This window comes from Tursiops truncatus, chromosome 11 (genome assembly GCF_011762595.2).
Source record: "Tursiops truncatus isolate mTurTru1 chromosome 11, mTurTru1.mat.Y, whole genome shotgun sequence".
Taxonomy (NCBI): Eukaryota; Metazoa; Chordata; class Mammalia; order Artiodactyla; family Delphinidae; genus Tursiops; species Tursiops truncatus.
Genome location: NC_047044.1, coordinates 101,909,973 through 101,928,959, shown reverse-complemented (window position 1 = coordinate 101,928,959; position 18,987 = coordinate 101,909,973). Strand labels below are relative to the sequence as shown.

General features: G+C 49.3%; 1 protein-coding gene across 32 annotated transcripts in view; it reads left to right on the top strand.

The window, feature by feature from the left end:
* Positions 1-18,987, top strand: part of MICAL3 (microtubule associated monooxygenase, calponin and LIM domain containing 3) — a 196,777-nt gene that overhangs the window by 67,051 nt on the left and 110,739 nt on the right. For 29 of the 32 annotated variants that reach the window (XR_012324629.1, XR_012324628.1, XR_012324630.1 and 26 more), the window contains 9 exons: positions 6,353-6,691; positions 8,616-8,823; positions 10,646-10,762; positions 11,170-11,271; positions 11,794-11,949; positions 12,908-13,008; positions 14,993-15,250; positions 15,592-15,707; positions 18,833-18,959. Coding sequence is in view for 28 of the 32 variants with exons in the window: in XM_073789281.1 (XP_073645382.1) it covers positions 6,428-6,691; positions 8,616-8,823; positions 10,646-10,762; positions 11,170-11,271; positions 11,794-11,949; positions 12,908-13,008; positions 14,993-15,250; positions 15,592-15,707; positions 18,833-18,959 (1,449 nt within the window). In the remaining 4 variants the exon portion in view is untranslated. The other 3 variants (XM_019925853.3, XM_019925852.3, XM_019925851.3) reach the window with 3 other exon arrangements.

The following is an 18,987-nucleotide window of genomic DNA, read 5'->3' as shown; positions in this document are numbered from 1 at the left end:
GAGTAGGTTGAGATTCACCTCCTGTCCTGCCCTGAGTTCCTGCAGCGAGTGGAGTAGCATTGGGTGGTTCAGAAATGCTTTGTGATCACCTCCTGAGAGGTGCTGAAGATGGCTCAGGTGCGAGAGCTGCTGAGGGATGCAGGCTGGGGAGCGCTCAGCCTTTCAGCTGCCACTCAGAGGGTCACTGTGACCCCAGAGTGCCCTGACCTCCATTTGAGAAAGGGCTCCATTTCAGAGGAGCCCATACAGCGATGAATTGTGAGAAGAAAAAGAATCTTGTATTGTGTGTCCTTGCGAAGTTCACCCGGAGCGCTCTTCCTGGAGGTTCTGGACCGGGGACGTCGTTCTGATGAGCTCTTGTTTCTCAAGCTGTGTTCTCAGGTGGTTCTTCCTTCGAATGGCTTGGGCCTTGGGCTCTGGATACAAAACCTGGCTGCACCGTTTTCCTGATGTGTGACGTTTAAACATTTTTAAGCAGCAGTTTTCCACCTGCAAAATGCAGGTGGTAGATCGTGGTGATGGTGGAGATGCGGTGTGGATCTGACTGCCAGTAAGTATTCAGTGTTGGCTGTTTTCACTGTCACTGACAGTCCTTGTATCTTTCTTGTTTGAACATCTGAGTTTGGCAGGAACTTGCCCACTCGGGTGTTATCCTTTAGCCCCTCCTGCCCAATGCCATTGTCACACCTTCTGGGACAAGTGGAGTGGGGAGGGTGAAGAGTGAGGGAGGGACAAAGGAAGTTTTACAACATTTTTCTTTCTTTCAGAAGACAGAGCTGTCTGAGTTCTCTCATTCTGTTATATGAGTAGCCACTTATTTAGCTGAGTATAACCTTTTGTTGATGGGATTATAAACTACTAGATAATAACAACACTCCTGCCATTTACTGGGTCTTGCTGTGCACCTGGCACTGCTAAACATTTTGCATTCATTACCTCAGTTCCTGCAAAACCCTGTGATTCGTTGGACGTTACCTACACTTTGCAGGTGAAGATGCTCTTCCTGAGACACTGGGGCTGGGGCATTGCTCTTTTTGACTCTTTGTTTTCCCCGGTTATTTGGGACAGACATTGGCATTTGCATCGGCATCAGCCATTATGTTTACTGGTGTTCGGCTCCGACTTGGACTTGTTAGTGTTTGCTTGGGGTGACAAAGGCAGACGTCATTTCTTTTCTTTTCTTTTTTTAAAGTTGTGTTTTAGATATATTTTATTTTTTTGACCCTTCAATATTTTATCTTTTTAATGATCCCATTTATATATATTTTTAAAAATTTTTATTGAAGTATAGTTGATTTACAGTGTGTCAATCTCTGCTGTACAGCAAAGTGACTGAGTTATATACATATATATTCTTTTTTTTATGCTCTTTTCCATTATGGTTTATCACAGGATATTGAGTATAGTTCCCTGTGCTATACAGTAGGACCTTGTTGTTTATCCATTCTAAATGTAATAGTTTGCATCTACCAACCCCAAACTCCCAGTCCATCCCTTTCCCTCTCCCCCTCGGCAACCACAAGTCTGTTCTCTATGGGCAGAGGTCATTTCTGACTCCTTGGTCAATTGTGTAGGTGTTTTTCCTGAAGATATAGGTTGCTATCAAAGAAAGTAAAATAAAAAGTTTTGAGAAGATACAACATTAGGGGTTAGCGTCTTTCAGAATTGGAGACTTGGAAGAGAACCCAGAGGTCATGGTCCAGGCTCCTCTCAGACCCCTCTAGAGAGGGCCGTTCCACCTCCTAGAATAAGGCAATGTGAGAATCCATAACAAAAGCACTGCATTCTTGCTAGTGGCTCTTCCCTGCCCAGGCGGACTGTTCTTAGACACACCATTTTCGTGGCACATTAGATAGAACTCTCCTCTGTAACATCCCCCCGCTTCTCCTCCACCTCCCCCAGCCATGCAGGGACCTCCAGACAGACTTCCACTAGGGATTCTTTTCCCTTGTCAACTCCACAGAAACTAGAGTGTTCCTACTGCAGGCCAGGCTGAAGCTGCAGAGACCCGGTCCCTGCCCTGATGAAGCCTTGAGGTAGTGGAGGAGAGAGCCATTCCAGTCATGCACTTGCGGAATCGCAGGCGTGGATGAGGACCGGTGCGTGGGACTAAAGAGCAGATCCATGGAATGGGGAGGGGCACGGGGGCTGGTTTCCGATGTCCTCAGCATCCCGCCGAGTGTCCATCTGATGCTAAATAGGATGAAAAGTCAGAGAAGAACTGAGGATGGAACAAAGGCAGCAACAAGAATTGTGAGAAGGACTGCTTTCCTTCTTGTATTTTGAGCTTGCTTCCTTGGGACCTAGAGAACCTTATCTTGGGGCCATGAGAGATGAGAGGCCTTTGGGACAGGAGCTGGGAAGCAGTTGGGGTGGCGAGGAGTTTCATTCCCAGGCAGTCTGATTCAGTCAGATGCCCCAGGCCAGGGACTCAGTGTCCCCATCCACAGACGGTGGTGGCTGGAGCGGCCCGTTTGCAGAAAGACTGACCAAGAACTCAAGGCATTTGGCTACTTTGGTCCTTGTTTCTGTAAAACATGAAGGAATCTCTGTAATCTGAAGTGCATTTGTCATCTAATTTTCCTCCTAATGACATTGTAAAGCATGTCTTCCTATCTGCCTTCCTTCTAAGGTCTGTTTAGACAAGTCACGCCTCTGACTGCATGGGCTAGGAAAGGAGCATTTCGTAGATCCTTTGTTAAGAGTCAGACTTGCACCTGTGCCAGCATATTAGTGGTGCGGTGGCTAGGGGGAAAATTAACCAAACTTGGCTCTGATTTCTTACTCTTGAAGCATAATTCTTATTTTGTTGTTTCGATTCTCTTTCATTTTTCTATTTTTAAAGATAAGTCTCCCCCACCCCTCAAATAACCACCCATCTATTCTAAGAGCTAGAGACTGAGTGTTCTCAAACCAGCCATGAGTCAGTGACAACCTTTTACTCTTATAAATAGAAACATAAACTCTGTTCCTGCATGCACTTCATAGGCTGTCTCTCCAGCACTTTCCTCCACAGCCAAGGAGTGTGCTTCTGAGTCAGCAGTCAGCTGCTGTGGGATGGAACTCGCAGGCCATTGCTGGTGGCAGAGATCGCACTGACGTGCGGAGAGCGGACCCCACCTCTTCCTCGTCTCTCCTCAGGCTCCTCACTTCCCTCGTCCCTTCCTTCCACACCTTGACTTTTCAGTCCTCAGGATTTCTGGCACCTTCTGGCCAGGTTTCCTGGTGTGTAGGCTCCTGCGCTTATGACTGTTGATTTTCCCTGGCTAGTGGGACGTACAGCACATGGGCGTGGTCCAGGAGAGGCCCGGAGGAGCACGACCTGGGTTTGACGTTCAGGAATGAAAGCATGAGGGCGATGGCGGGAGTGGTCCTTCTGCCGTCTGCTCAGCTGCTCTTAGCGTGAACCCAGTGCCGGGTAGTTCCCAGGCTGCACGAGGCTGTCCTGCCAGCAGAGCTGCAGAACAGACACTGGAGTGTCTTCTGCTACGGCCACTTGGCTCACAGAGGGGGAAAGCTGAGGCAGCCCGAGGGAATTGGTCTTGTGTAGTCTTACCTCGGGTGCCTGTCACATTGTTCCAGGAACCAGCTTCCCTCTACTTATCTGTTGTCATTAGTGACCTGCAGGTGGAACTCTCTTACACTGGGCACTTACTCCCTGTCTGCCTCTTGCAAGCAGGCTCTCTGCAGCTGTCCGGGAGTGGCTGGAACCTGTTCATTTGAAAGTGTTTTGCATCAGCAGAAGGATTGGCGGCCAGTTATTAATGAAGGTGTTCATCTGTGGTGAGGTTTGATTTGAGCAAGTGCTCAGCTCTTTGGAAGTAAATGTTTGTTTCAAACAGGGTGGGCTACAGCCAACCAAGGGGGTGTTAGCCCACACATCAGAATTCTTCTTTGAAAATAAATGCCGAGACTCTTTTAGGGTGGGGTGAGACAGGGGAAAGGCCTTTAGAAATGCATGTCGCAGGATCTTGAGCGTGTCGGTGTCAGCTAGAACACGGCGGTACCTCGGGCTCCAGATCCTGGCAGGGCGTGGAAGGTGGCTGCTGCTGTTCAGGAACAAAGAAAAATCATTTTCTTTCTTGACGAGAGGCAGAGAGATCAGAGCCGGTGTGTTCAAAGCTTTCTAAACACTGTGACTCTGGTGGGGTTCGAGAGAGCTGTGCACACACATGGGGCACGCACGGGCAGGAGCGCTGGCTGCACGAGCAAAGCAAATAAAGCTGCAGAGGCCCCGACGGGCAACACCCGGGACCCTTGTTTCTAGTCGTGGGTTATTACCCTTTCTTCTGCTTCTGGATGAGCATGTCTGGTTTTCTCTGCCACTTAAAAGCCGTCTTTTGACTACCTGCAGTTTCTAAGATGAGCATTGACTTGTAAGAAGAAGAATGGGCTCTTTTCAGAAACTTTAAAATATTTCTCTTGCTGCTTAGCACGACCTAGAATAAACTTTTATTTAGGGGAAACTGCAGGTTAGTTCCATTTCTTGTTGGACTCTTGGCCACGTGGCTATTGGGACAAGCTGTTGTTTAGCAGTGTGCATAGGAGGGGTTGTTGAGTTAGTGATGTATTTGAGATGAGAAGCCAAGTCAGTGTGTTTCAGGTAAAGAATTACCATCCTTCACCTCGGCCTCCGCAGAACAAGTGCTGTGTCTGTTGACACAGAAAACACAAGAGGAAAGTGGCAGTTCCTCTTATTTAGGTATTGCCTTCTCTCAGGAAACCACCCACACCTCCAGTTGGTTCGATTCAACCTTATAATACACGGTGAAGTGTGGAAAGAAGCAGAATCTTATTCCTGCTTCCCAAGGGGGCTTCTCCCGCCTGCAAGAGCTTCGAGACGGGACGTGGGGCTCTTCCAGGCCTGGGGAGGCAAGCAGAGGGTCTCACAGCACATAGTTTGGTGGCTCCCTTTGCCCTGGGCTGGTTCAGTAAATAGCGGGTCACTCCTCACTTCCACCCCTCCTCCCCCCAACACAGTGGGTCAGCAGCTCCCTTCCTCCATCCCCTGCCATCTCCACGAGCAGGTCCTCTTTAAAGCAGAGCTCGGGCTCAGCCCTGTTTGTCACCCGGCGGGAAGTCGTCTGGAGCCCTGGGCCTGAGTCCTGTGGCTGGGAGGGTTTTCCCACACTGAACTCGGGGCATCCACTCTCACCTCACGCAAGGGAGAACTGAGGCCGAGTGGGGCAGCCCGGGCCCGGCGCGTGTGGACCCAGGGCCGAGGTGCTGCTCGTCTTGTTGCCCTGCCCTGCTTCTCTGCTCGCCCTGTTCCAGCCTCTGGCCCTTTGCCTCCCGCCCCCAGCAGCAGTTCTCCGCAGTGATGACAAGTAAGTGTGGTACAGACCCAAGGCAGGGAGTGGGTGAAGGAGTGCTTGCGGGGCCCCTCCCTTCTTGAAGCTTCTCCCAGCAAACGTAGGCTGGTAGGTGCTGGAGGTTTTTGATAAGTGGGAGGTATAGACGGCATCATTACTGCTGTCAGGTTTCTTTGTGGGCAAAATGGAATGGCTGTAAAATCCTACCTGCCACGTGCCGTCCGCATGGCAGGACTTCGGTCCCTAAACGCCAACCTTGGCTCTGCTCTCAGACCTCTCCGCTGTGCCTCAGAAGCTCTTCAGAGCACGCTCGTCCTTGGCTGCCAGCTCCTCCCTCGCTGAGTCCAGATCTCCCCCGGAGCCCAGGGCTCCCCCGTGTGATCTGACCAGGCTTCACAGGTCAGCTACCACCTGTGTGCTGTGCCCCCGAGCCGACTCAGCCGACTCAGCCGACTGCCTAGTGAGCCCCTCCACTAAGGCAGCTCAGCTGTAACAGGGAACCTGCCACAGATGAGGGCTTCTGTTTGTAATCCCTCGGCCTGGGCTCACCACTCACTCCACGGGAAACATCCCTGACCCTTTCATCTGTAAGAGTCCCTTGCAAGCCTTCCAGTTTACTTCCTTTTCCACGTCCTGTGCTTCCTCCCTGCCTGGCTGACACTAATTTATCCTGAAACCCTCAGATGTCATCCCTCAGAGGCTCATCCTGGATGAGGATCCCTCCCCCATGACGTAGGCGCTCTTCCCCTGCGTTCCCACATCCCTTGAGCCTCTCTCTCTCTGACATTTAGTAGGGCACATCTAAGCTTCTGTTCACCCACTAAACTGTAAGATCCTTGAAAGCAACCGCAGTCTTCCTCATTTCTCTGCCCGCGGTGTCTCAGATGGCGCCTGGAGTCTAGAGGACGGGCAGCTTGCCACGCTTGTGTAACGAGTGCCTGCAACACTTAGGCAGTGCACTCTGAAAAGCTGTGTCTCCTAGAAAATGTTTCTAGATGCAGCTTTGGATTTCTAACCGTTCCTCTTTCTTTCTTTATTAGATTAACGTGACGGCGTCAGGTGGATCGACAGTCCCCCCACCGCCCCATTTGTCAGGGGCTTGAGAGTGGGGCGACATGGAGGAGCGTAAGAACGAGGCGACGAATCGGGCTCACATCCTCTTTGACCGGTTCGTGCAGGCCACCACTTGCAAGGGGACACTCAAGGCCTTCCAAGAGCTCTGCGACCACCTGGAACTGAAGCCTAAGGACCACCGCTCCTTTTACCACAAGCTCAAGTCCAAGCTCAACTACTGGAGAGCCAAGGCCCTCTGGGCAAAGCTGGACAAGCGGGGCAGCCACAAAGACTACAAGAAGGGAAAGGCGTGCACTAACACTAAGGTAGGGGCGGCCGCCCAGGCCCTGGGCACTGACCCAGGGACTCAGCTGGAGAAGGAGAGAGCATTGGGTGGAGGTAGCCTGGTGAGGCCACAGCCTAGGGAGGCCGTCAGGCTCACACTGTGGCAGAACTCTGTGGATCCGCTACCTGTGTTCGTTCATTCGACTGTTCTGTGTGCCCCATTTTTATCTCGTGGATTCACATAGGAACATTCGGGGTTTCAGCTACTGAGAACAACCCTGCAGTCAAACACCACAGGAGTTGTTTGATTTTGCTGAGGCTCTAGTTGGATCTCAGACTGTTAGGAGGATGCAGGCCTCTGAGCAAAGAGGTAGCCAGGCCCTGTCAGTGTCCTGTCTGACCGTGGCAGCCTGGCGCTTGGCAAAGTCATTGTTCCAGACTCAGCCTCTGGTAAGGTGTAGAGTATTTGCCAACTTGGGGATTTTTTTCCCACAGGCTTCAGACCTCCTTTCATCCATTTTCCAGAGGTCTATCTTGATAAGCAAGGGCTTTGTAAACCAAAGTATTTCTTTTGCTTTCTTCACAATCTAGAGAAATAGAGTTTCCATGAAACGGGTAGGCCTGGGCAAAGACCCGAGATGCCAAGTCACCTGTGCAGGGGGAGGCGTGGGGAGAAAGGTAATACATTCCTGCTCTCCTCCTTAGTAAGAGCACTTTCTGTGAGAAGTTCGGAAAAGCTAGCAGGGAAATGAAGTTGCAGATGACTTTGTGACTGTTGTTACTGTCCTTTCAAGAGCCTTAACTTGCCCTGTGTTGGTTTGCATTTGGGTAGATAGTCATCCACAAAATGCAAGTAATTCAAGTGCACTCTAGAGTTTTATATATATACATACATATATATATACATACACACATATACGTGTATATATATATATATATATATATATATATATATATATATATAAATTTATTTATTTATTTTTGGCTGCATTGGAGGGGCTTCCCTGGTGGTACAGGGGTTAAGAATCTGCCTGCCAGTGCAAGGGACATGGGTTTGAGCACTGGTCCGGGAAGATCCTACATGCCGCGGAGCAACTAATCCTGTGCGCCACAACTACTGAGCCTGCGCTCTAGAGCCCGCGAGCCACAACTACTGAAGCCCACGCACCTAGAGCCCATGCTCCGCAACAAGAGAAGCCACTGCAATGAGAAGCCCGCGCACCACAACGAAGAGTAGCCCCCACTCGCTGCAACTAGAGAAAGCCCGTGCACAGCAACGAAGACCCAACACAGCCAAAATTAAAAATATAAATAAATAAATTCATATGGAAAAAGAAAACAGAATAAAAGGAATTGGAAGCCAGAAACAGTGCATGTCTTTCTTCTGAACGTGCATGCCAACTAGTTAAGATAAGTGTGTGGTCTCACCCTGAGTACTTCTCTAGAATATGGATCTTCAAGATCATTTCCCTGGATTTTCAGTCTAAAGTTGGTGGTTTTAGAACTCTTTTCTGCACATAAAACTTTGGCTCTTGAAAATTACCACCTTGGAGTCTCTCAAGTGGTAGGTCCATTCCAGGACCCTAAGATTGCTTGGCTTTGTATTTAATGATCTGTGCCTCTGTGGACAGAGATCTGCTTGACTTAGAAACCTTCGAGAAGGTTTTTTCCTGTTGTTGAGAGATGAGATGTGATCTTCATATTGTGTGTTGATGTGAGGACCCAGATAAATGTGATCTGCAGGTGCCACGTCTGAGTTTCTGTCCAGCACTTACAGTTAAGTCTCCTCCATCCAGAGCGCCCACAGCTTTTCTCTGAAGCCATTGCAGGCACTCCGCTCTGACCCGGATGGGTTTGAAGGTTTCTTGGTCATGGGGAGAGTAGCCCTACTGGGGGGCTTTAGGGAATGGTGGTTATGCGCTCAAGAGGTGCTGCCTTCGCCCTGAAAGCAGCTGTGTTTTTCAGTGTCTCATCATTGGAGCTGGCCCCTGCGGTCTCCGCACAGCCATCGATTTATCCTTATTGGGAGCTAAGGTGGTCGTGATTGAGAAACGAGATGCCTTCTCCCGCAACAATGTCTTGCATCTCTGGCCATTCACCATACACGACCTGCGAGGCCTGGGTGCCAAGAAGTTCTACGGCAAGTTCTGTGCTGGAGCCATCGACCACATCAGTAAGTAAAATCAGTTCTTCTGTAGGATCCCACGCCTACCCTCTACTCATTTTTCAGGAGAAAGAGTCAGGCAGATTACCAGAGGAATTTGTACTCAGAAGCCCAGTGTGTCCTGACATCCTTAGTATCTATTGTGTAGAAAACACACTCAGCTTGGAGTCAAAATACCTGCCCTCCAGTGGTTCTGTAACCTGAGATTCTTAACTACCAGGGTGTCTCCTATGAAATGAGTTTAGCTTAAGGAATTCTAACATCCTGAGCGCTTACTGAGCACCGGCAGTGGGTGGGATAGGATTGGGGCCAGGCTAGGAAACAGACTGCCAGTTTGGGCTTTGACCCTCTGGTGGCTCTTAGTCCGATGGGAGAAGCACGAGGTATGCAGCTTGCTGTGGTGTGCTAGGTGGGTACTCTCCTAATGTGAGAACAAAGACTCTGGGGACGGTCCTGGGGAGCCACAGTGATGAAGGAAGCAGACTCCTAGGCTGGCTGTGAGTGGCAAGTAGATAGTGGGATCCCTTTGGCCGAGTGATTCTCGTGAGGTCTGCAGCGTGGAGGGCTCCTGCTCTCCTCCTGTCCCCTCCAAGCTCAGCCTGGGCCTGTGCTCGAGGCAGTAGAAGTTAATGCAGACGGTGCTTTTGTTTTCATGCCGCTCTGAAAAGCGGTTCAGAACAGACTGTTGTCTACATTATGAAGTTGAAGTCTTGTCTGTTGATCATCATTAATGATTGCAGGACAGCCTTATCAAGGAACTGTTGTTCTGAGCTCCTCAGATGTGTTCTGTAAACATTCAGCTACTCAACCCTTTGCTCTTTGAAGCAGTTGTGCCAGTTTATCAGACACTGGCCAGCAGATGCCACATTCCACCGGCAGCAGAAGCACTCTGTGCATCTGTCGGGCTGCAGTGGGTAACAGCCATCTGCAGGAATGAGATGTGCACTAGCAGGGGATTTAACAAGTCTTTGGGAGTGTGACGTGGAACGGTGCAAAGTGGGGGAGATCGCCGAGACGGCTGCGTGGAGGACTAGCACGTATTCCTAGCTCATTGGTCACAGCCTGTAGGCAGTCGGTGTTAACAGTAGACCGAGGTCAGTATATCAGCGGACTTGTCTGCCTTGTGTGTGGCAGAATTTGTCTTGGAGCTGAGAGGGTCCCACATCAGGGCCCAGACTTTCTCTCAGTGTACCTGGGGCCATCCGTGTCTGACACCTGGGAACTATTCATTGGACACTGAACAAATAAATAAGTCTCACTATGATAATGAGCAAGCTTTTCAATTATTTTGAGCCTTAGTTTCTGCAGCCGTAGACCAGTGGTGGGAGGGGGAATGGTAAGAGACTAAGGTTGGTTTGAGGGATCCCCTCTCAGCATGTAAGAGTGTGTGAAGATCAGTGAGGGAACAGGCTGAGAGAGAGATGCCGTGGGCAATTCAGGAAGTGAGGCAGCCCTTTGTATCCAATTGGAAGCACCCCTGGGGGTGCCTGTCTTCTGCCTCCTGTGGTGAGTCCTGTCAGGATCGTAGGTGCTGCTCGGTCACTGTGGCTCTGTGTCAGGGAGGATGGAAGGGAGAGTCTCCTTCTGTCTCAGAGCTTTTGAGAGGTAGGCTTGTGTGTCTCTCTAGAACACCTCTTGCACTGAATTGTATTTGCCCTTGAGAAAGAAAAGAAGACGCTATGGAGCATGGCTCAGAAGAGCCGCCTGCTGTAGGTGGCTTTGAGCATCTGGATAAACTCTGCATTGGTGGACGAGGGGACCGGAGCAGTGATGCTGACTTGTCCTCTCTACCCGGTGGGCCCTCACTCCTGTAATCTTCCTGTTCACCCAGGTATCCGTCAGCTTCAACTAATACTTTTGAAAGTAGCATTGATCCTAGGCATTGAAATCCATGTCAATGTGGAATTCCAAGGACTTGTGGAGCCTCCTGAGGACCAAGAAAATGAACGTGAGTGAACAAATGAAGGAGGGATAAAAGGGCCTTGAAGAGGTGAGGAAAGATGAGATCCAGGGAGAAGAGAGGAATCTGAGGGTTGTTTTCAGAGCTAGTTAAAGGGGTGTCTCCATTTGCACAACCTGTGTCTTTGGAGGAACTTTTGACTTATGAGGAGGCCTCTGACATAGTATTAGACATGACAAGGGCTTGGATTTGTTATAGGAAGTCGTGTGGTGGGGACGTTCCTTTGTGACCCTTCCTCGAGGCTTCTTTCTCTCTTTGGTTTGTACCCCATGCTTTTATGCCTGGTGTGTTTTTGGCGTGGGGTTTTGTGCAGTCTGCACACCTGGGTGCCTAGAGATGTCTTAGATATATGAATGGGTCTGGATGATAACCTTCATTTTGACTTCCGTCCGCAGGGATAGGTTGGCGGGCCCTGGTGCACCCCAAAACCCATCCTGTATCAGAATATGAGTTTGAAGTGATCATTGGAGGGGATGGCCGCAGGAACACCTTGGAAGGTACGGGTAGTGCTCCTGTCTCCTTCACCTGCTTCATGTGGAGGAACCCTGCCAAGAGCTTGTGTCTTCAGAGGCCCCGCTCCTGAGAATCCTCACGCGTGCGCTGCCTAGGCTGGGTGAACGGCAGGCCCCACCTTCGCCCCGCCAGCTGGTACTGGGCCACTTCTCCAGGGCACAGGGAGACAAGCCACCCGTGAGCAGGGAACATTGCAGGATTAAACCTAAGTTATTAAAGCAGACGGCGTCCCTTTTTATGAAATGGAACCCCTTGTACTGAGTACTGTTCTGGTCTGTCGGATTTCCAGCGGTGTGTTAGTTGTGGGTGACTGACGTCTTTCCTGGATTGTTACAGTCTTTGGGAGGTAAACACCTTATTTCCAGATAGAGGAGAGCTGCCCTAAAACCTTCCCGTTGATTCCCATCCCCATATTCCCTCATGTCTTCCTCAGCGCCCCGCCTGTGTGACGTGATCTTCCTTCTTTAGCCAGCTTTTGCCACCTCTGAAAATTTCTTTCCTTCCAGGATTTCGTCGGAAAGAATTTCGTGGCAAACTGGCCATTGCCATTACAGCAAATTTTATTAACCGAAATACAACCGCAGAAGCCAAAGTGGAAGAGATCAGTGGTGTGGCTTTTATATTCAACCAAAAATTTTTCCAGGAACTGAGGGAAGCCACAGGTTGGTGTCAATGCCTCCACAGCAAAAAGGATAGAAATTTAAATACCGCTTGTGATCTTTCTCTTGGAGGGTTTGGTCGGGGGGGGTCATCAGTGAAACTGCTGTGTTGTTTGCCCCTCTGCTCCTTCTTCACTCCCGTGCTTCATTCTGAGCGTTATGCTTTCTGTGTCTCTGTCTCCTACTCGGGTGTCCTTTGTCCTCATTGCAGGGATGGGCTGCTCCTCCAGCCCTTCCCCCTGCCTGCCTCTGCATGGTGGTGCCTGACACCTTCGGCTGTTGGAGGGGAGCTCTGGTTTGTTGAGAACCTGACGCTAGGTGTTGAGTGTGTCTTCTTTTTCCTGAGTTTGTTTGGCTTTGAAGTAAACCACGTGCTAGATAGAAATGAGGTTGTTGTATGATAGCTTGTGAATAGATGGATTCACTTAGACATTTTGCTGTAATAAAAATGTGTGGCAAATTCCACTTACCTATTTTCTGGAAGAACATGGTTTCTTCCCACTGCATCTGTTTTTCACGTTAATCGAATTAAAGAGCCAGTAGTGCACTCTGTACTTCCAGGCATCCAGTTGTCTGTCCTGCCCGTGAGAGTCCAGGAGATTCTCCCGTTGCCTTGACGAGCATCAAAGAGGTTTAACCTGAGAACTGACTCAAACCCTCTTACTAGAGGTTAACCTCTCCTTTCTTCCCATCCTTGTGTTTCTGCTTCTGATTGATTGCTGTTGCCAGGATAACAGGGTGTCAGGTGAATGCAGAGCAGTGTGAGGATAACCAGAGCTCCCCCCCTTTTCATGAACAAATGTGCAGGAGGTGAGGATCAGGCTCAGGTGCCTTTTTCATTTTCTCGTTCCCTGTCTGGAGTTCCACAACCCTGGCCTCTGTGGGCCAGGAGAGTTTCTCTGGCTGCCTAACCCACCTTCATCTCAGCAGACCCTTATGTGCATGTTGTTCTCTGTTGCAGGGATCGATTTGGAGAACATCGTCTACTACAAAGATGACACACACTATTTTGTTATGACAGCCAAAAAGCAGAGTTTACTGGACAAAGGGGTGATACTGCACGTGAGTCGCGGATTTCTTTTAAACCGCTTTTTATGTTGTACTGGGTCATGTGATTACCAAGAGAAAGAATTTTATTGTCTGATGAGTTTTTTCCTGCAAGGGGATGAAAATGAGTGCCTCACTCATCTCCTGGGACCATGTACTTTGTACTCCTCTGATGTTTTTTAGTTTAACTTAAAAAAAATCTTTTATTATGGAAAATTTCAAGCACGAACAAAAGTGGAGAGACTTGTGTAATGAACCCCGATGTGCCTGTTATCCAGCATTAGCAGTTGTCAGCACGTGGCCAGCGCTGTCCCAGGAGTACCCCAGCCCACTCCCCACTCCCACTTTGGGCTGTGCAAAGCAAATCTCAGATAGCATTTCATGCATAGATATTCATTTTAATTTCAGGTGATTCTGTTTGTGGTTATGATGAGTTCCATATATGACCGATTATTGGTTGGTTAGTAGGTCATCTTTTGGGAGGGGGTTATAGAGGGAAGGGAGTTAGACCAAGAAGCAAAAACTGGTGTTTATGGGAGCCTGAGAACGGTTCTGGCTTTACTGCAGGTATGGTTACAGTGCCTGGATCAGGCTATATTTGGACCTCTTTATGGCCTGACAATGAGGGCTCTTGTTCATCCAGAGCCAGGGCCAGCTAAGCCTTTTTTCCAGATGACTAATTGTATGAGATTCCCTGGGATGATGACAGAATGTGGACGCAGAGAACCACAGGTGGATGGCTCCTTAAGGAGAGTTTCTTAAGTCTTAACTTGGTCTTGTTGGTCTGGATTTGAGAATTAACTGTCCCTGTGTGATGAGTGGAGAGAAGAGGCACCAGATGCGGTGATTCAGGCCTGTGCAGTTCCCAGCGCAGACTGGCGGCTGAATTTCAGGATGTCCTTTGTCTTTGCAGGGTGATGATGAGTCGGGTGACTGCAGTCTGAGTTATGGTGCTGCCTTGTCTGCAGGCGGTGCTGGGGAACTGGGAGCTGGGAGCTCGTGGACCTCGTGTCTGTGTCTCAGCCCCGTGGCCCCTTATGCGTGTGAGGAGAACAGGACAGAGCAGTGGGCACAGCCCATTCTGACAAAAGCGTGAGCAAGATATATTTAGTTATATGCTCTATCAGTAAGAAATAGCCGGTGAACCCATTGGTATGCCTTGGGACCAAGCTAAGACTTAGAGCCCATGGTGGCCACTTACTAAGTGTTGAACAAACAGTTTCCGGGACCAACCTGAGTATTTGTGTTCGGCTCTTACATCTTGTAGTGCCAGCGGAAAGTACCATCAGGGGCACTTGGAAAACTTAGGTCCCACTTGAGAAGAAAGACTTGGCTCAGTGTGCCAGAGCCTCCAAAACAGAAAGGGAGTTTCTCGATCCCTTCTGTGGAAAGCCCTTTTCCCTCATCATTGTTTTTCTTTGCTGGTGGATTACTATGGGGACTTTCAGAATCTTGTGTATTGTTTTGAAGACTTCTGTTCCACTTTTCAGTGTATTTCTTCCCGGCCCCCAGGACTCCTATTGCCCCCACCTCCTCATCCCTCTGGCACTGAAGCTTTCAGGTTCTTCCTTTGGGTTCGATGAGCTATGCAAGGTTGAGTGTCCCGTGTAGGTCCAGCTGCTGCCCAGAAGACGGTGATTGCTGATAGCAGCCTGAACTATGAATGCTTTTCAGTTTACAGAGCGTCATCACATTGAATCATTGTATTTGGTATTCAAAGCAACTCCGTGAGGTGGAGTGGACTAGACTGAAGAAGCAGTGACTTGTTCCAAGTAAATGGAAAAGCGGGTGCTCTGTTTCTAGGCGGCAAAACCTGTGTTCCTTTAGAAACAGCCTCCCCCCTTTCCTTTTGAATTTGCATAGAAGACTGCTTTGGGAACAGGGAGGGGAAGGCTGCGGAACTAGGTTCCGTCTGGAACGCGCAGCATGGCTGTGGCCGGCAGGCTCTGGCGCCCCTGCCTGGGCGTTTCCATCGAGCCTCTTCTCCCTCTGGAGATAGGACTACGCCGACACGGAGCTCCTGCTGTCCCGGGAGAATGTGGACCAGGAGGCCCTGCTGAGCTATGCCCGGGAGGCGGCCGACTTCTCCACCCAGCAGCAGCTGCCCTCCCTGGACTTCGCCATCAACCACTACGGGCAGCCCGACGTGGCCATGTTCGACTTCACGTGCATGTACGCCTCCGAGAACGCGGCCCTGGTGCGGGAGCACGGTGGCCACCAGCTGCTGGTGGCCCTGGTGGGGGACAGCCTTCTGGAGGTGAGTGCTGAGCAGCGGGAGGTGGCAGTTCGGGTTGGAGGCCTGGCGAGGGGGCATCGCACTGAGGGGCAGCTCTGGGGTCCCAGCTGGGGAGCGAGTGTCTGCACTGCCACGCGGTCTAGTGTACAGGGGAGGGCCCCAGGCCACGGGGAGCCCAGGCTTGCCACTGTGGGTGGCAGTTCCAAAGGCTTTGTGACTTGCCCGTCTGCAGGTTGTGAAGTAGGGAAGGGAAGGGCAGGGTACAGCTGCTCTTCAACAGCAAACTCTTTCTCTCCTCCTTAGTTTAGTTTCCCTCTTTTAAAAGGTAATTCAGGTTAATTCTTTGTTTTCTGTTTCTGTAGCCTTTTTGGCCAATGGGAACAGGAATAGCCCGGGGCTTTCTAGCTGCTATGGACTCGGCCTGGATGGTGCGCAGTTGGTCTCTGGGAAGGAGCCCCTTGGAAGTCCTGGCAGAGAGGTAACCGGAGGGGCGTCCTTTCGCGGTGACACAGGAGGGTCAGTGGTTTGCTCCTCAGGCAGAGTTCAGGTTTCTCTTTCCTTCTTCATTAATGATGTTTTTATATTTAGGAGAGGGAAAGCAAGATAGGTATTCATAAAATCATAGAAACCTAGGGCTTCCCTGGTGGCGCAGTGGTTGAGAGTCCGCCTGCCGGTGCAGGGGACACGGGTTCGTGCCCCGGTCCGAACACGGGTTCGTGCTGTAGCCGTGGAGCGGCTAGGCCCATGAGCCATGGCCGCTGAGCCTGCGCGTCCAGAGCCTGTGCTCCACAACAGTGAGAGGCCCGTGTACCATACACACACACACACACAAATCATAGAAACCTAAAAATTATCTAATCTAAGTGATGTTCTCTTATCCCTTTCAAATCAAATTTGTTACTTATGAATGGTATCTGAATCTTTGTGTAACATTGAAGGATGCTCTCTGATTCCTTTGTGACAGCTACATGAACAAATATTCGATTGGCCAAAAGGTTCATTCGTTTTTTTCCCTAAGATGGCTCTAGTAGCACTTAGTTGTCTTTAACTTCTTTCGAAACAATTTTGTTAGATTGTATGTGACAGCTGTCATATCAGCCTGCATTTAAAAAAAGACTTATTGGGACTTCCCTGGTGGCACAGTGGTTAAGAATCCGCCTGCCAATGCAGGGGACATGGGTTCTAGCCCTGGTCCAGGAAGATCCCAAACGCCACAGAGCAGCTAAGCCCGTGTGCCACAACTACTGAGCCTGCGCTCTAGAGCCCTCGAGCCACAACTACTGAGCCCGCGTGCCACAACCACTGAAGCCCGTGCGCCTAGAGTCCGTGCTCCACAACAAGAGAAGCCACCACAATGAGAAGCCCAGGCACTGCAACAGAGAGTAGCCCCCGCTCACCAGAGCTAGAGAAAGCCTGCGCGCAGTAACGAAGACCCAGTGCAGCCAAAAATAAATAAAATTAAAAAAAAAAAAAAAAGACATCAAAATTGTTGAATTTTTGTGTAGCCATTTTAATATTGAAGATGGAAGGAAAAAAGTAACATTTTCAGCATATTATGCTTTATCATTTCTAGAAAGGTAAAAACACACAACTGAAGCACAAAAAAAGATTTGTGCAGTGTCTGGAGAAGGTGCTGTGACTGACTGAACATGTCAAAGGTGGTTTGCAAAGTTTTGTGCTGGAGATTTCTCGCTGGACGATGCTCTACGATTGGGTAGACCAGTTGAAGTTGATAGTGATCAAATCGAGACATTAATTGAGAACAATCAATGTTACACCACGCGGGAGATAGCCGACATACTCAAAATATCCAAATCAAGGGCTGAACATCATTCGCTCCAGCTTGGTTATGTTAATCGTTTTGATGTTTGGGTTCCACATAAGTTAAGCGAAAAAAACCTTCTTGACCATATTTCCGCATGTGTTTCTCTACTTAAACGTAGCAAAAAATTCCGTTTTTAAAACAAATTGTGACAGGCGATGAGGAGTGGTTACTGTCCAATAATGTGGAACGGAAGAGGTCGTGGGGCAAGCGAAAAGAACCACCACCAACCACACCAAAGGGGGGTGCTCATCCAAAGAAGGTGATGTTGTGTATATGGTGGGATTGGAAGGGAGTCCTCTACCATGAGCTCCTTCTGGAAAACGAAACGATTAATTCCAACAAGCACTGCTCCCAATTAGACCAACTGAAAGTGGCACTTGACGAAAAGCGTCTGGAATCAGTCAACAGAAAATGCATAATCTTCCATCAGGATAACGCAAGACCACGTGTTTCCTTGATGACCAGGCAAAAACTGTTACAGCTTAGCTGGGAAGTTCTGATTCATCTGCCATATTCACCAGACATTGCACCTTCAGATTTCCATTTATTTCGGTCTTTACAAAATTCTCTTAATGGAAAAAATTTCAGTTCCCTGAAAGACTGTAAAAGGCACCTGGAACAGTTGTTTGCTCAAAAAGATAAAAAGTTTTGGGAAGATGGAATTATGAAGTTGTCTGAAAAATGGCAGAAGGTAGTGGAACAAAAGGGTAAATACATTGTTCAATAAATTTCTTGGTGAAAATGAAAAATGTGTCTTTAGTTTTTACTTAAAAACCGAAGGCACTTTTTGGCCAACCCAGTACATGAAAATAGTGCATTTAATCTTCCTGTCCTTAAATTAGGGAGACTTGTACTAATGAAATCAGTGTGGTAGCAGGGGATGTACTAACATAGGAGAAGAAATTAAAAGTGACTTCGAATCCAAAGGAAAACAACAAAGTGCTTGTGAACATTGACTCTCAACTGTCAGACATTGTGAAGCAGATAATTGCAGATGAGGTAAGGTCTCGGATTCGCTTGCTAATAAAGAACAAGTGCCTTGACCAGAGCTAGAGAAAGAGGATTTGCTGGATGAAATTAGTGGTCGATACCATTTTTAAGTCTGTTACCTAAGGTACTCTGGGTAAATTTGGTGGCAAGTTTTGTTCATCAGTGATTTTCTTAAAAATTAAACATTGGCCTACTTGCTAAAACAGCGCAGCAGGGGCTTCCCTGGTGGCACAGTGGTTGAGAATCTGCCTGCCAATGCAGGGGACACAGGTTCGAGCCCTGGTCTGGGAAGATCCCACATGCTGCAGAGCAACTAGGCCCGTGAGCCACAACTACTGAGCCTGCGCGTCTCGAGCTTGTGCTCTGCAACAAGAGAGGCTGCGACAGTGAGAGACCCGCGCACTGCGATGAAGAGTGGCCCCCGCTCACCGCAACTAGAGGAAGCCCTCGCACAGAAACGAAGACCCAACACAGCCATAAATAAATAAATAAATAAATAAAATAAAAATTAAAAAAAAAACAGCGCAGCAGTAAAGTAGAGTGAGACTTGGCTCCCTGCCCACAGCAGTGGACTTGCCCTTCTCCTTGGCCCCTAACAGTCTGGTGCCTGTGGGATCATTGAGATGGTGGGGATGGGAAGCCAGGGCTGATGTGGGGTTGGAGGCAACCCGACAAGGAGGAGGATTTGTCCCACCCTGGACTGTCAGAAAATAGAAATATTATCAAAGGAGAGGGAGGAGCTTCTGGTGCTGTCACTGCTCTGAGCGCACTGTTGTTCATTGTTGCAGGGAAAGCATTTATAGGTTGCTGCCTCAGACCACCCCCGAGAATGTGAGCAAGAACTTCAGCCAGTACAGCATAGACCCCGTCACCAGATACCCCAACATGAACGTCAACTTCCTCCGGCCAAGCCAGGTAAGCGCCCCTGGCCCGTCATCCGTGT